Source organism: Rana temporaria, chromosome 7 (assembly GCF_905171775.1).
Source record: "Rana temporaria chromosome 7, aRanTem1.1, whole genome shotgun sequence".
NCBI lineage: Eukaryota > Metazoa > Chordata > Amphibia > Anura > Ranidae > Rana > Rana temporaria.
In genome coordinates, this window is record NC_053495.1 from 171017024 (window position 1) to 171034841 (window position 17818).

Here is a 17818-nt window from a genome sequence, read left to right on the forward strand (position 1 = left end):
GAACTCCTTCACTACTGCAGGGGCAGTAGTACAGCCAGCTGTGGCTGCGATTGGGGTCGCTCAAGCATTATCGGATCAATTTAAGCAGATGCTTAAACTTATTCCTGCCCAGCAGGCAGAAGAATTTTCGGATGTCCCTAAGGCCATATGTTTTACGGTAGACGCAATCAAGGATTCTATCCAGCAAGCGTCACGTTTATCGTTATCCCTTATCCATATGAGAAGACTCTTATGGTTAAAAGGCTGGGAGGCTGAGCCCCCATGCAAGAAGCTCCTGGTAGGGTTCCCCTTCCATGGAGGACGACTCTTCGGAGAAGACCTAGATAAATACATTCAGACCATTTCAAACGGCAAGAGTACTCTCTTGCCAACTAAGAAGAAGGTTCAGGGGCCTGCGTTTAAACGACAGTATTCCCCTGGGCAGGGGCCCTCTAATGCCAAGCAGTATCGACGGCCTCCTGCAAAAGCAAACTTCGGCTTCAACAGCAAATCACAAGGACAGGCTGTTAGAGGCAAAAGGCAGTGGTTTCGCAAACCAGCAAAACCAGCCCCCAAGCCAACCTTATGAAGGGGCGCCCCCACCCACGAAGGTGGGGGGAAGGCTGCGACTCTTTTCAGAGATTTGGGAAGCCAGCATTCCCGACGAGTGGGTACGGTCTTCCGTGGCCACAGGCTACAAATTAGATTTCCTAAGGTTTCCTCCTCCTCATTTCCAGGAGTCGAGGATTCCAAACGATCCGCCTCGGATTCCGGCCAGTCCTGGAACAGGGGCTGGGTTTCTACTCCAACCTATTCATCATCCCAAAATCCAATGGAGATGTCAGGCCAATTTTGGACCTAAAAATGGTAAATGCATATCTAAAGATCCGCTCATTTCGGATGGAATCCGTGCGGTCAGCAGCTGCCACACTCCAGAAGGACGACTTCATGGCGTCCATAGACATAAAGGATGCCTACCTTCATGTTCCAATTTATCAGCCACATCAAAGATATCTACGCTTCATGGTGGCTTCGCGTCACTTCCAATTCGTGGCGCTTCCCTTCGGGTTGGCTACGGCCCCCCGGGTGTTCACGAAGGTCCTAGCTCCGATCCTAGCCAAGCTAAGGATCCAAGGGGTCACGATCCTAGCATACCTGGACGACCTCCTAGTCATAGACCACTCGTCTCCCGGCTTGGAGCGAGCAGTGGCCCTCACGGTCCAATACCTCGAGAGGTTCGGCTGGGTCCTAAATCGAGAAAAGTCAGCTTTCCAGCCCACAAGGCAGTTGGAATATCTCGGCATGAGATTAGACACAGAACAACAAGGAGTGTTCCTACCTCTGAGGAAGGTAAAAGCCATCAAGGAATTAATCCTACTGGTTCTAAGCAAGAAAGAACCGACTATTCGCCTATGTATGAGGTTACTAGGCAAGATGGTGGCCACGTTCGAGGCGGTACCATACGCCCAGAGCCACACTCGCATCCTACAGGCAGCCATCCTGTCAGCATGGAGCAGAAGGCCACAGGCCTTGGATATCCCGTTGCCGCTCTTATCAAGAGTCCGACAAAGTCTGTGTTGGTGGTTAGACCCTCAGAATCTACTGAAGGGGAAGTCTTTCAGCCCAGTGGCTTGGAAGATAGTGACCACAGACGCCAGCCTGACGGGCTGGGGAGCAATTTTGGATGGTTGCACTCGCCAAGGTACTTGGGCAAAGCCAGAGAAGCAGTTGCCCATCAACATCTTGGAGCTCAGAGCTGCTCGACTAGCCCTCAGGGCTTGGACGTCAAAATTGCAGGGGTTCCCGGTGAGAATTCAATCAGACAATGCCACGGTCGTGGCATACATAAATCACCAAGGGGGAACCAGGAGTCAAGCCGCTCAGAGAGAGGTGAGCTTGATTCTCCTATGGGCAGAGGCGCATGTGCCCTGCATATCGGCAATATTCATTCCAGGAGTGGACAACTTTCAGGCGGACTTCTTAAGCCGCCAGACTCTATGGCCGGGGGAATGGTCTCTGCATCCACAAGTCTTTCAAGCACTCTGCCAAAGATGGGGAGTGCCGGACGTGGATATCATGGCATCGAGACTCAACAAGAAACTAGACAGGTTCATATCCCGCTCAAGGGATCCGATGGCCTGCGGAACCGATGCGTTGGTTTGCCCTTGGCATCAGTTCAAACTTCTTTATGCGTTTCCCCCGCTCCAGTTACTACCCCGCCTGCTGCGCAGGATCCGGGTGGAACACATACCAGTCATCCTGGTAGCTCCAGCATGGCCCAGAAGGGCATGGTACTCACTCATCCTAAAGATGGTAGTGGGAGACCCTTGGACTCTTCCTCTACGGCCAGACCTGCTATCGCAAGGTCCGATCCTCCACCCTGCCTTACGGCATCTAAATTTGACGGCCTGGAAGCTGAATCCCTGATTCTCAGGGGTAGAGGTCTGTCTCAGAAAGTAGTCTCTACCCTAATCAGAGCCAGGAAACCGGTCTCTAGGGTGATTTATTACAGGGTCTGGAAGGCCTATGTAGGCTGGTGTGAGTCCAAGCGATGGCTTTCTCGCAAATTTACCATCGATAGAGTATTAAGTTTTCTCCAGCTAGGAGTGGATAAAGGATTGGCATTAAGCACAATCAAAGGACAGATTTCTGCTCTGTCAGTGTGGTTTCAGCGGCCGCTGGCCACCCACTCGCTGGTTAAGACCTTCCTTCAAGGGGTCTTACGTATTAGACCTCCAGTTAAATCCCCGCTTTGTCCGTGGGATTTAAATCTTGTTCTGTCAAGTTTACAGAAACAACCGTTTGAGCCGTTGGCTGAAATTCCTTTGGTTCTACTGACAAGGAAGTTAGTATTTTTGGTTGCCATAGTTTCCGCAAGAAGAGTTTCGGAGCTAGCGGCCTTATCCTGTAAGGAACCATATCTTGTTTTTCATAAGGACAGGGTCGTTCTCCGCCCTCATCCTTCCTTCCTACCGAAGGTCATATCCAGTTTTCATTTGAACCAGGATTTGGTATTACCATCCTTCTTCCCTAAACCTACTTCCAGAAAGGAAGGGTTGCTGCATACCTTGGATATTGTCAGGGCCATGAAGGCCTATCTTAAAGCTACAAAGAAGATCCGGAAAACAGATGTGCTGTTCATTCTACCGGATGGGCCCAAGAAGGGGCAGGCAGCTGCAAAGTCCACCATTTCTAGGTGGATTAAGCAATTAATCACTCAGGCCTACGGCTTGAAAGGGTTGCCTCCTCCAGTATCATTAAAGGCTCATTCTACTAGAGCCATGGGCGCCTCCTGGGCAGCACACCACCAGATCTCTATGGCTCAAGTTTGCAAGGCGGCAACCTGGTCTTCTGTCCACACGTTTACAAAATTCTACAAGTTGGACGTAAGAAGGAATACTGATACTGCCTTCGGGCAGGCAGTGCTGCAGGCTGCAGTTTGAGACCCTCGGATTCCGGGGGCTCCTCTTTTTTGAGTTAAATTTAAAATTTAAAATTATTTTTCTCAACTAAGTTGGATTTATTATGATTTGAGTATATCTCTAAATTAAATCCTTTTGTCTTGGAGATGTTCTCCCTCCCCTCATTGTAAGCATTGCTTTGGGACATCCCATATAGTAATGAATGCCGCTCTGTGTCCCGTGATGTACGATAAAGAAAAAGAGATTTTTAATACAGCTTACCTGTAAAATCTTTTTCTTGGAGTACATCACGGGACACAGAGCTCCCACCCCTCCTTTTTTGAGGACCATTTTGGGAGGCATACTGCTTGCTACAAAACTGAGGTACTCCTCCTATGGGAGGGGGTTATATAGGGAGGGGCATTTCCTGTTTGAGATTGCCAGTGTCTACACCTGAAGGTACTCCATATAACCCATATAGTAATGAATGCCGCTCTGTGTCCCGTGATGTACTCCAAGAAAAAGATTTTACAGGTAAGCTGTATTAAAAATCTCTTTTTTGTCAGATTTATTGAACGCACATAAAAATTTCAATGGTATATTTAACTGTTAACAGACCCAAAGGGAACAAACAAAATAAGTTAATTGTTTGGGTTTACAAAGTTTATATTCAACAATTTAACTTCTCCTATAATTTTTTTTTTTCCAAGACTTTTCCCTCGGAGTCGTCCATCCAGCAGAAAGTTCTGGGTTTGCTGGTAAGAAATGAACAATGGCTTCTTGTTTTTGTGTCTTGGCAGCGTTCTGAGCTTTGCCCCTTGGTCATTTGTGCCTTAATTATACCATTCTAGGGAGTCGCTCTTCATATGGGTGATGGCACTCCCGGTAATCATGTCTGCACACAAGCAGTGTTCTATGTTTGGCTTGTGTTTCCACTGATTTCAATAGAATACATTCAAGGCTTAAGGCATAGGAGCAATCCATACTTATCATCTAGTCTGCAGTTTTTTGAAAGAATTATTAAAGCAACAAAAACTGAAAACGAGCACACGGCGTGACTGCTGACTTTCAATATTGTTGAAATTGTATATGTAAAACCTTTAGTGCGGGTTGTGTTGAGACCTCCCTTTAGGGAGATTTATCCAACGTCTTTGTTGTCTTGGTCACGATTTGTAGAACGTAATGGGAAATCCAAAAATCTTCATATGGTGACAACTGTTTAAGTGGTAAGAGATTTGGAGACACTTCCCCTGACTTCTCTTGTGTCTCAGGGACAGGAAGTGAGGTTGCTAAAAAAAAATTATACATACATACATACAGAGCCAATCCGCCCTATACGGTGACTACACAAGCTGCGTAGCGCCCCGCAATTTACTCGAGGCCCCGCCTCCCCCTTGTCTCGTCACATTCACTTGCTGGAGAGAGAATTTGACTATCTGCTCCCTCCAGCCTGCAGGGGGAGATAGACAGCCGGCAGACTATCCTTCCTCTCTCCACTTATGACTTGTCACATGATGACCAGAGAGAGGAATTAGAGGCTGCCTTCAGAACTGAGTACATGTGGGAGGGGGAGGAGAGGGGGGACACGCTGATGTAAGGGGGCTGCTGGTGATGGGGACTTTAATGTAAAGAGACCGCTGATGGGGACACTGATGTAAGGGGGTGCTGTTGGTGACACACAAAATTAAAGTGGGCGGTGTGGATGAAGTCCAGGGACAAATTGTTGTCACAGTCCAGCCCTGCCCTTGTGTCAAGGCGTGTCAATGTCACAGGCGCGATGACGCCACTCGTGTGCGCGCTTCTCTCCAGTCAAATGGTTTGCATAGCTCACGGCATTGATACAGGGCCCCTTGGCAGAATTTTGCTTAGGGCCCCAGGTAGGTCAGGATCGGCACTACATACATACATGCATGCATGCATTGCCCTGTACAAAGCCTCTGTGAGGTATGCTTGTATAAGCTGTGTGTGAATGTAATATAAAAGTGGTAGCTGATTAAAGGATAGGTTCACCTTTCATAACATGTTGCACTCAGATTCAGTGTGTAACATGTTATGAAAGGACTGGCCCCCGCTCCCTTGCTTTGACAGTTGGGGGGGGGGGGGATATTCTCCCCCTGCTAGATGTCACTATTTAAAAAAAAAAAATCTCTTGCCTGGCCACGTCACTCCTTAACGGTGTTCTGTGAATGGAAAACTACAAATCCCAACAGCATTAGCGGCTGTTCTCAATGAACTACTGGGGGCGCTGTGGTAGTTCATTGATTCTTCCTGTTGGCGTGTATCGGCTTGCTCATACGAGGTACGAGCAGGCAAATACACTGACTAACAAATCTGCAGGAGACTTGTATGATATCAGTGATCTGCTGATCGCTGGTGCAATGCTTTACAGGCTCCTGCACCAAAAAAAAATGCACATGGTTTTTTTTTTTTACCTGCAAAAAAATATGCATTTATTATTTTTTGGCAAATGGTGAATTGATCCTTTAAAGAGGAACTGCAGTCTGCTCACATAATTTGTAATAAAAACATTTTTGCCATTATTAAGCTTCCCTCCAACCACTTTTCATATTTTATATATACTGTGATTTTGTACTTGCCAAATATGCTGCAGAAATCTCCCTCCATGAAGTCTGTCTGCAACCATTTTAACTGTGGGCAGCTGAAGCTGCTGCCTGTTCACTTCCTGGATTTACACAAAGGCACACCTCCAGTCCTGCAGCTCTGGTTGGCCCTCTTATAACTCATCCCCCCCCTCCCTTCCTGGTAAACTCTAGAGCATGGGTGCTCAACCTTCAGCCCTCCAGCTGTTGCAGAACTACAATTCCCATCACGCCTCTGCCTTTGGGAATCATGCTTGTAACTGTGACAGTGACTTGCAATGCCTCATGGGACTTGTAGTTCTGCAACAGCTGGAGGGCCACAGGTTGAGCACCCATGCTCTAGAGAGAGCACGTGAGCGCTTTGCATGATGTAATATTAAAGCAGGGCTTGGTGTGTGTGTTTTTTTTTTTTCTTACAAATCTTCCATACATCTTCTAGAATAACATAGCGGAGGTGAAGGAGCTGCACTCGGAACTCATGTGGAAGGACTTCATTGATCAAATCAGCAAGCTCCTGCACAGTGTAGAGGTGGAAGTCAGTTATTTCGCAGCAGGAATCATTGCACATCTAGTATCCCGGGGAGAGGAAACCTGGACCCTCAGCACAGGTTTGAGGGAGACCCTGCTAGAGCAGCTGGTAAGTGGAACGGTAACCTAACCTGAGCTCTGCCATTGCACTTGATTGATCACTTTACCTCCCTGACTTACTTCATAGTGGGCCAAGAAGGCCTAATGCCGCGTACACACAACCGTTTTTCGGGTTCTAAAAAATTACGTATTTTTTTAATGTCGTTAAAAACTATCGTGTGTGGGCTTCAGAGCATATTTCACGATCCAAATTTTTTTTTAGAACATGCTCTATTTTTTTTAACTTTGTCGTTTTTGAGGTTGTAAAAAATTGTAGTTTTATGGGCTTTAACGACGTGAAAAAAAATGCGCTTGCTCAGAAGCAAGTTATGAGACGGGAGCACTCGTTCTGGTAAAACTACCGTTCGTAATGGAGTAAGCACATTCATCACGCTGTAACAGACTGAAAAGCGCAAATCGTCTTTTACTAACAAGAAATCAGCTAAAGCAGCCCAAAGAGTGGCGTCATCCACATGGAACTTCCCCTTTATAGTGCCGTCGTACGTGTTGTACGTCACCGCGCTTTGCTAGAGCATTTTTTTTTCACGATCGTGTGTAGGCAAGGCCGTTTTAATGATCGGGTTGAAATATATTGTGGTGTATAGCCGATGGCAGTTTCTACTCTCCATTTCAAATTGGGCCCTCAGTCTTCCGAAAAGTGATTTGCCTGTTCTCTACTCAGATAGGTATATTGGTTAATACCAGTGTATTTACAGGACATTTGTAATGAGAACGATTCTGGGCTTCCATTACTGATGATCTTTCTCCAGAATAAGCTGAATAACCTTTTCCTTGGGTCTCATTCACATGGGCATTTTAATCTTTGGAGAGCCGTGTTTAACCAGCACGGGGATACACTGGTGTGGCGCGCATCGGTGCCAGCAGATTCTACAGCTGTTAATTGAGAGGCAGGTGCGGCTCCCAATGTAAATCGCAATAATACACCCACACCTCTTCAATCCATACTTCATGTGCACATACAGTTGCTGTATTCCAACACCCTATAGTGTCAAAATAAAAACATAATTAACCAAAAACAGCCCCTGCACTTAATAATAATAAGTCCAACATATTTTTATTTTTCATGTGCGGTGTCCTTATTCACCCAGTGAACAGTGAATATATCTCACAAAAGTGAGTACACCCCTCCCATTTCTGTAAAATATTTTTTTTAATATCTTTTCATGTGACAAAACTGAAGAAATTACATTTTGCTACAAAGTAAAGTAGTGAGTGTACAGCTTGTATAACGGTGTAAATTTTCTGTCCTCAAAATAAAAAATAATGGCAACCACCATACTGTTCTTAAGACTGATTCACTTTATGATGGCAGTCAGTAGTGGCCACCTATATATCTATTATACCTAGATTTGTCAATTATAGCTATGCTTCTAAATGTTCGTTTCTGATGTGTGCATGCCTCCTCGGATTCAGAATGTGTAACTTATTTCTGGCTTCTTTAGTTACTTCCTTTTTTACTTCCTTCTTGGCTTTATCTTTGCAGAATTCTGCCATACTAGGTTGGCCAACGCCAGAATGTGAGATGGTTGCGTATAGGTAAGAGCCAATACATTAGTGTTGTCCAGTTGGGTGTGTGTGTGTGTGTGTGTGTGTGTGTGTGTATATATATATATGTGTGTGTATATATATATATATATATATATATATATAAAGAGAAGAGATATATATATATATATATATATATATATATATATATATATATATATATATATATATATATATAAATATATATTCTCTTACAAATCTGTTGCAGTTAGCCTGTTTGTGCAATTATGTCATTAATATACTTTCATTTTAATGTAGCAATATTGTGGAAGTGAGATGAAGATTTCATATGAACTACCAGAAATTTTCAGATTAACAGATTTAACGTTTCAAAACGGCTTTAACTGAAAAGCTTTTTAAATTTAAAGCGGGGGTTCACCCTTAGAGGGCACTTTTCCCCCTTAGATTCCTGCTCGTTTTTACTAGGGGAATCGGCTATTTATTTTAAAATATGTGCAGTACTTACCCGTTTACGAGATGCATCCTCTCCGTCGCTTCCGGGTATGGGCTTCGGGAATGGGCGTTCCTTCTTGATTGACAGTCTTCCGAGAGGCTTCCGACGGTCGCATCCATCGCGTCACGATTTTCCGAAAGAAGCCGAACGTCGGTGCGCAGTATAGAGCCGCACCGACGTTCGGCTTCTTTCGGCTACGAGTGACGCGACGGATGCGACCGTCGGAAGCCTCTCGGAAGGCTGTCACTCAAGAAGGAACGCCCGCTCCCGAAGACCCATACCCGGAAGCGACGGAAGAAGATGCAGCTCGAAAACGGGTAAGTACTGCTCATATTTTACTACAAATAGCCGATTCCCCTAGACCGAACGAGCAGGAAGCTAAGGGGATAAAACATTTTTTTTTACAAATGGGTGAACTCCCGCTTTAACGTATTTATCGGCGTATTTTTATTTATTTTTTCCTGAAAATAGGGCAAACCATGCGTGTTATATGCCGATTTATAATAATTTTTTTTACCAGCAAGGATAAGGCAGTCCACCCCGGGTGCCACACATTGGGGGGTGTCAGGCCCGCTGCCCTGCCTCTCCTGGCCCTGGGACAGCATTGCCAGCATACTTTAAAGTTAAGAAAAAATCACTGCCAGCCCCTTCACATACACTGCTCCTCATGTGTCATTGTAAATCAAAGCTTCTAAATACCTAATTAACGCCGTTCTTTACGGCCATTCCTCCTCCTCCTCCTCCCCGAGTGTAGCTTTAAATTGGAAGAGGGGTAGCATGAAAGAACAGGGTTAACAGGGCTTCGCTTTACAATGGCAGTGACACAGGAGCAGTGTAGAAGGGGCTGGCAGTGATTTATTTTTTCTTAACTTCAAAGTATGCTGGCAATGCTGTCCCAGGAGACTGATAGTCTTTTGGGAGTGCAAGGGGGCTGCATACTTTTCAGGGGGTCTGTGTAATGTGCAGGGGGCTGTATAATGAAAGGGGCTGTGTAATGTGCAGGGGGATGTGAGAAAGACACCATCACTATGGATTTGTAAGTGGACAGTAGAGGCATAAACTGCTGCAAGAAAGACGGACAGATTCGGCAAACTGGTTAACACCAGAAAGTGGATACAAGTTTTGGTTGGAGTTGGCTTTTAAGGCTGTCTGAGGGCATAGTACATTAGACTGACCACCTGTTCTCATTGCAGGTCATTTAACCCTTTCTTCCCGCTGCTGTCATGTTTCAGCACACCCGGTGTGCAGCTCTGGGCTGTGTGGGCCATGCAGCACGTCTGCAGCAAAAACCGTAAGTATTTCTTTGTTCTGTGATATTTGTTTATGCAGAGTGTGTGTCCCTCTCTCTCTCTCCCTCTCTCTCTCTCCCTCTCTCTCTCCCTCTCCCTCTCCCTCTCCCTCTCCCTCTCCCTCTCCCTCTCCCTCTCCCTCTCCCTCCTCCTCCATCCCATGTCCTCCTCCTCCTCCTCCTCCTCCTCCTCCTCCTCCTCCTCCTTATCTTAAAAAATCACACCTTTTAATAAAGTGGTACAAATAGTAAACGGAGTCAAAACATAGCCAGGGTTCGGAAGTCGGGAAGCCAGAGATCCTTGTAGTTGGAGGCAACAGACAGGATCAGGAACCAGAAGGGATGTCAGCCTGGCAAGTCTTCAACAGGAACACAGCAGAGGGTATCTAGATATGTTGACCAAGGCAAGGGTGCTGAATGAGTGAGCCAGGCAGTTTAAATAGCCAGAAGGGGCTGGCTGTGGGCTGGACTGAAGAGCAGGAAATGAACGATGAGTGCTGGCAATTAACCGACAGCAGAGCCGAGCCCAGCCCTGACAATATCGATATTTCTGCAGCTTGAAGGGGACCATACGTGGAAAACATTGGTGATTCCCTATCTGTACTTGCTTTTCAGGTCCTGTATGTGATATGTAAAGTTCACTTTGTCACACTTATGCTTGTGGCTGCATTATTCCAATATTCCTTTGGACACTATGGGCACTATATACCATCCAATATACAACTCTGCAGAAAATTCTAGAAACAAAAAAATTTGATATATTGAAGCTTGCAAGCCCTAAGATGTGGTGGCTGCATTCATTTTCTTTTTCAGTCTAAGAACATTTTGTAAGAGTAAAGAAAAAATTGCTGTTCTTTCCAGATCGCTAGTGTCCTTGTAAACCTGGCCAAATATTTCGCAAATTCTGGCAGGTTCATTAGAAACTGGCCAAAATTCTCTCAGCAGACGGCATTGACAGCCCCGCTTTATTTGACAGAAGTCAATTGTTAAATTCACTTTTGTCAAAGGGACCTGTTTAAAAATTGTCGATCGAGCTGTGCCTGCATCCAATCAGCCAGCAGCTGTAAGAATACAACATCCCAGCTGGGGGATTAATCAATCTCCGCTGTATAGCGTGGATGGAGGAATCTGTTGGATTTAGGGATGCAACTAACGATTATTTTCATAATCGATTAGTTGGCCGATTATTGTTTCGATTAATCGGATAATAGCCTTAAAAAAAATTTGGGCCAATTTGTTGTTGGGCAGATTACAAAACACAAATTGCCACAAAAACACAGTTTTGCATTAAAAACTCCTTGCCCTTTCCAAATACGCAGCAGCTGAAATAAAATCATGGATGTGAACGTGTCCCATAGGAAAACATGTAAATGGACTGTAGTGTGTTTCTGCAAGAAGCACCAAAAAAACAGAGGTGTGAACCCCGGCCTGAGATGTTTAGTAACATAATGGGGTTAAAAAAACAAAAATAAGTACAAAAAGAGCAAATAATCGCTACTGTGAGGGGTTAATTTTTTTTACTGTGGGACAGTGAAAGTAATATTTACTAGGGCTGTGACTGATTAAAATTTTTGTGTTCGATTAATCGTTTTTTTTTTTAATCGATTAATCGACTAATTTCGATTAATTAACGCACATACAGATACAACTACTTTTAGCTGATCTCCTTGCATTGCAACTCTGCATTAGCCACTGGTAAATGTGGTGTGGGCAGTATGGGGGCAGATGTGTATATTCTTGCAGTATGGGGGCAGATGTGTATATTACAGCATGGGGGCAGATGCTGTAATATACACATCTGCCCCCATGCTGTAATATACACATCTGCCCCCATACTGCAAGAATATACACATCTGCCCCCATACTGCAAGAATATACACATCTGCCCCCCATACTGCCCCCACCACATTTACCAGTGGCTAATGCAGAGTTGCAATGCAAGGAGATCAGCTAAAAGTAGTTGTGTGGCAGATGTGTACATTACAGCATGGGGGCAGATGTGTACATTACAGCATGGGGCAGATGTGTACATTACAGCATGGGGCAGATGTGTACATTACAGCATGGGGGCAGATGTGTACATTACAGCATGGGGGCAGATGTGTACATTACAGCATGGGGGCAGATGTGTACATTACAGCATCTGCCTCCATGCTGTAATATACACATCTGCCCCCATGCTTTAATATATACATCTGCCTCCCATACTGCAAGAATATACACATCTGCCCCCATGTGTACATTACAGCATGGGGGCAGATGTGTATATTCTTGCAGTATGGGGGCAGATGTGTATATTACAGCATGGGGGCAGATGTGTACATTACAGCATGGGGGCAGATGTGTACATTACAGCATCTGCCTCCATGCTGTAATATACACATCTGCCCCCATGCTTTAATATACACATCTGCCTCCCATACTGCAAGAATATACACATCTGCCCCCATGTGTACATTACAGCATGGGGGCAGATGTGTATATTCTTGCAGTATGGGGGCAGATGTGTACATTACAGCATGGGGGCAGATGTGTACATTACAGCATGGGGGCAGATGTGTACATTACAGCATGGGGGCAGATGTGTACAATACAGCATGGGGGCAGATGTGTACATTACAGCATCTGCCTCCATGCTGTAATATACACATCTGCCCCCATGCTTTAATATACACATCTGCCTCCCATACTGCAAGAATATACACATCTGCCCCCATGTGTATATTACAGCATGGGGGCAGATGTGTATATTACAGCATGGGGTCAGATGTGTACATTACAGCATGGGGGCAGATGTGTACATTACAGCATCTGCCCCCATGCTTTAATATACACATCTGTCCCCATACTCCAGGAATATATACATCTGCCCCATAATGTTACCACACACAGATGGTTGTCCTTTCTTACCTGACTATCAGGCAGGCAGACCCATCTGCAGAGTAGCCGATGGACACACGTGCGCAAGGGAAGAAGATACAAGCAGGCGGGCAGGTGATGATGACGTCAGCGCGCCGCGGCTCCGGAGCTAGGCCGAAGCCGCGGCCTTTCCTATGGGCGAGACCGCGGAGCTCACTCCGCGGATCGTCATCGATCAAAATAGTTTTAATCGACCAAAGAAATTAACGATTAATCGACCAATTAATCGTTAATTTCCGCAGCCCTAATATTTACAGTAGTGATTTGCTCTTTTGTACTATAAAGGGCTGATTTTAGTTGTTTTTAACCCCATTATGTTACTGCCCGACTAATCGATTATGAAAATTGTAATTGATTAATTTCATAATCGATTAGTTGACGATTAATCGATTAGTTGTTTCGTCCCTAGTTGGATTCCTTTTCTTCAGCCTGTGAGCTGAACAAAAATGTATCAGTGTATGGTCAGCTTAAAATATTTCTTACGGGGGGCGTGGCTTGGCTATGGAGGAGTGAGGACGCACATCGCCTCAGCTCCTCGTACACCGCCGCTACTATCAGCAGCACGGAGGGGCGAATCACCCCTGCATCTACGCAGACGATGTCCCAAGGTCGGCGGGCATTATCCCAGCAGTCGCGGGGGGACGGGACCCGGCAGGAACACTTAGAAGCCTTCTTTGGCGGCACCCGCGGACCGGGCCCTGAAGCCTCCAAGATGGCGCCGACGCCGAGGGGGACGAAAGCTTCCAAGGCAGCACAGAAAGCTGCGGCTGAGCAGCAGCCCCAGGACTCTCAGATACACTCTCCGGAGCTGGTGAGTGATACTGCTCCTCCGCCCTCCCCGGGTTCCTCCGCATCCCATGATCCGGGCCCTGACATAGTGGATGTGCTTAGTGATGGAGACCTGAAACGCCATATTTGGTCTCTCCCCACACGTGCAGACCTGGAGAGATTCACTGCCAGAGTGGAGAAAGCGTTTACAGCAGACATAGCACAGCTTAAGGCGGACACCAATCACTTGGGGGCTAGATTGGAGTCAGTGGAGCAGAGACTGGATGAGGCCTTGCCAGCCATCTCCATGCTGCAGGACAAGTGTAGTGCCCAAGACCAGAAAATAGAAGCTTTACTCTGCCAATTAGATGACTTTGAGAACCGCAGTAGGAGGGCAAATATCCGCATACGCGGCCTGCCGGAAGCCACCGCTCCCAAAGATATTGTCCCTACGCTGGTGGACGTGTTTAGGGAGATTCTGGGTTTGCCTGCAACTGCGGTCATCGAGATTGACCGCGCACATAGGGCCCTGAGACCCCCCTCTCAAGATGTTGATAATCCTAGAGACGTGATATGCAAGCTCCACAAGTACACTCTGAAGGACAGGATCATGCAACAGATGCGTGGAAGGCAGTATTTTGACTTTGATGGGGCTAAATTATCCTTTTACCAAGATATCTCACGACGTACCCTCATGCAGCGCAGAGCCCTTCGCCCGCTGCTGGAAGCTCTGCAAAAAGCAGGTCTAACCTACCGTTGGGGGTTCCCCTTCTACCTCCAAGCATCCAGGAATGGTAAACAAGCCACGCTGCGCACTAAAGATGACCTCCCGCACTTCCTGGATACCCTCGTGCTGGAACCGGTGGATTTTCCTGACTGGAGGGGACTGTCTGAGCACCCCCACCTGCAGCTCCCACAACCGTGGACGCCAGTTGGCCGTCGGGGTCGCAGGCGTGACCGAAGACGTCCTTCTACCACCTCCCCCCGAGGTTCAGAACCCCCCGGGAACTAACGGACCCTTGACCCTGTTGCCCCCCTTTTTTCTGCTCCCCAGTTGCTAACTGCCCCTTCCTCTGGGACCTTTTTTCACACCTGTGGCCACTTTTGTAGTTTCTTCCCTGATTGGTCCATGGAGGGCCGTCCCCGTCCTGATGGTGTGGGTTTGGGCACTGTTACACTGTGCAACTATGCAGGCCTTGTTGCTGGGGTTGGGGGCCACAATTGGAGCTGCTGAACTGAACCCGCCTTTGTGGACGAGGTAACGCTGTGGCCTTATCCCCCCTTGCCTGACCCGGACCCCCCCTGATGACTTCCTTGGAATCCTAGTTGCCCACCTGACTTGATTTCTCTTTCACTTATTTTTTTTTAATTTTTTTATTTTATTTTTTTTGAGGTCTGCATTCTGTCTCCCCTCCTAATTGAATGTTTTAAGTTCACTGTGCGGTGGTGTGCGGGGGCCGGCCCTGGTGTCCTGCCCTCTCGATGTTGACCTACGTTCCCCCCATAGGTCGTACCTTCCTAGGTACTTTTTCCTTTTTGGAAATGGGAGTGGGCCTCGGGGACTCCTCCTCTATGAGGCCGCCCCCGGGGTTCATCCCCTTGTTGTTTTGGTGTGGGGTTTTCTCCCCCATGTTACCATATGTGATATGTGCTGTTTTTTCTGTCTCTCACCATTTCCTTTTCTCTCCTTTTTGCTTTTTCTCTCTTCCTTTTGTCCTCTTCACAGGAACGGCCTCCGGTTCCACTCCCCGCACCGTGCCCGTCTACGCGATAAGACAGCCTCCAGCCGACGGATTCTCTGATGGCGTCACTTAAGGTACTCTCTTATAATGTCCGAGGTCTTTGCTCTCCATGTAAACGTAATAAGCTGTGGTGGGAACTGAAGCGCTCTGGAGCACAAGTGATCCTTTTACAGGAAACGCATTTTACACCTAGGTCATTGCCCAAACTGCCCACCCATCTGTACAATCAATGGTTTTTGAGTAACTCACCGGACACAAAATCGAGGGGCACGGCTATTGCCATACACAAATCCTGCCCCTTCCAGGTCACAGGGAGCAAAACTGACCCCTTGGGGAGATACGTTTTCCTGAAGGGTTCGGTCATGGGTCAGAAAATCACTGTGGCTACTGTTTATGCCCCCAATTCGGGTCAGCTTTCTTTCCTAGATAGCACTCTAGACAGCCTGGCGGACTTCAGGGAGGGCATTTTGGTCTTGGGAGGTGACTTCAACGTCAGTCCTGACCCGCAGCTCGACATTTCTCATAAACGCCCCTCCCACTCACACGCCTTTCTTAGGCATTTTCGTAAATCCTTGCAGACCCACCGCCTGTTTGACAGCTGGCGTGTACTTCACCCCTCAGATAGGGATTATAGTTATTATTCGAAGGTTCATGACGTATACACCCGTATTGACTTAATCTGCGTTGACCACCTGGCCCTGGAGGTGCTTCAAGCTTCGTCTATTGGGAATCTCACTATATCTGACCATGCCCCCGTGACGACTACGTTGGCCATTGAGCCGGAGACCCGTAGGACCTGGTCGTGGAGGTTGAACGAGTCCCTGTTAGACGATGAGGTGGCGGTCTCGGGCGTCGCGGACGTACTATCTCATTACTTTAGGGAAAATACGACCGAAGGGGTGAGCAAGGGGATGGTTTGGGAGGGACATAAGGCAGTGGTGAGGGGGGAACTGATCTCTCAGGGATCTAGACTTAAGAAGGCCAGGCAGGCTGATTTTGATAGGGTGTTACAGGCTCTTCAAAAGGCGGAACGGGGACATAAGCACACTGGAGACCCGGAGGCTCTGCGGGAGTTGACTGACATAAGGGAGCTATTCTTGCGTTTGCTAGACCGCCAGGCCCGTAGACAATTGCGCTATATGTCACACAAATATTATGAGCATGGCAATAAATGCGGCCGAATGCTAGCTAGAGCTCTTAGGAAGAAGCGTGCGCAAATGCTGGTGCACAAGTTGTGCTTACCCTCGGGTTCAATCGTGGTCAGGTCCTCCCAAATAGCCTCTGGGTTCCAAGACTTCTACGCTGACCTTTATGACCTAAGCTCGACACGCTCCCAGGGGGCCCCTGACTCGAGACTGACGGAAATTCAAGCCTACTTGGCGGCGTCGGGCCTCCCCTCGCTGACGGATGAGCAAAGCTCCCAACTGGAATCCCCTATTACCCCTGCTGAGATAGAGACAACAGTGAAGTCTCTGCCCAATGGTAAGAGCCCTGGCCCCGATGGGTTCTCTAAGGCTTATTATAAACGTTTCCTACCTCTGCTGTCGGAGTCGATGTGTAGCTACTTCAACTCCATAGCAGACGGGAATGCTATCCCTCGAGAGGCGCTGCTGGCCCACATCTCAGTCATCCCCAAGGAAGGGAAAGACCCAACTTTGCCCCAAAGCTATAGGCCCATATCACTCCTTAATGTGGATGTAAAAATTTTAGCAAAGATTTTGGCCACTAGACTGAAACACCTAGTCCCGCTCATTGTCCACCCTGACCAGACTGGGTTTGTTTCGGGCCGTGAAGCCCGGGACAACTCGGTTAGAGCTATACAGCTCATACACTGGGCACGCACTTCTCCCGACTCTCCCCCGTATCTCATTCTTTCTACTGACGCTGAGAAAGCGTTTGATCGGGTGGATTGGACTTATTTGCGAGCTGTACTGGAAACCATGGGCCTCCATACGCACATGCTGACCTGGATCATGGCGTTATATTCAGACCCATGTGCACAAGTCAAGGTCAACGGACTCCTTTCCCCCAGATTCCCGATCAGAAATGGCACGAGACAGGGGTGCCCTCTGTCGCCTATTTTATTTGCCCTGGTGCTGGAGCCATTTCTACGCACCGTACGGGCTAATATTGATATTAGGGGATTGACAGTGGGTCATACAGAGCATAAGCTCTCGGCCTATGCCGATGACGTGCTATTCCACTTGACGGAGCCCCTGATCTCGTTGCCGAATCTGTTGCGGGAACTTAACCACTTTGGGACGCTCTCTAATTTCAAAATTAACTACTCAAAATCGGAAATTCTCCCGATTCAAATACCCCCCTCGCTGGCTGAAAGATTGCAGGCTGCCTTCCCGTTTACTTGGGCTAAATCAGCCCTGAAATATCTAGGAGTCCGGTTGACAGACAGATTTGACACCCTATATGCAGCCAATTTCCCCCCCTTGCTAGCCGCAGTGAAAAACGACCTGGCC

The 17818-nt window shown here is 47.3% G+C and overlaps 1 protein-coding gene across 1 annotated transcript in view; it reads left to right on the forward strand.

Annotated features, from left to right (window-relative positions):
- ZYG11B (zyg-11 family member B, cell cycle regulator) overlaps positions 1 to 17818 on the forward strand; it is a 61711-nt gene that overhangs the window by 38600 nt on the left and 5293 nt on the right. Inside the window, exons 10-13 of the mRNA XM_040360452.1 lie at positions 4091 to 4138; positions 6420 to 6617; positions 8112 to 8164; positions 9821 to 9918. Coding sequence (XP_040216386.1) covers positions 4091 to 4138; positions 6420 to 6617; positions 8112 to 8164; positions 9821 to 9918 — 397 coding nt within the window. The remainder of the gene's footprint in view (positions 1 to 4090; positions 4139 to 6419; positions 6618 to 8111; positions 8165 to 9820; positions 9919 to 17818) is intronic.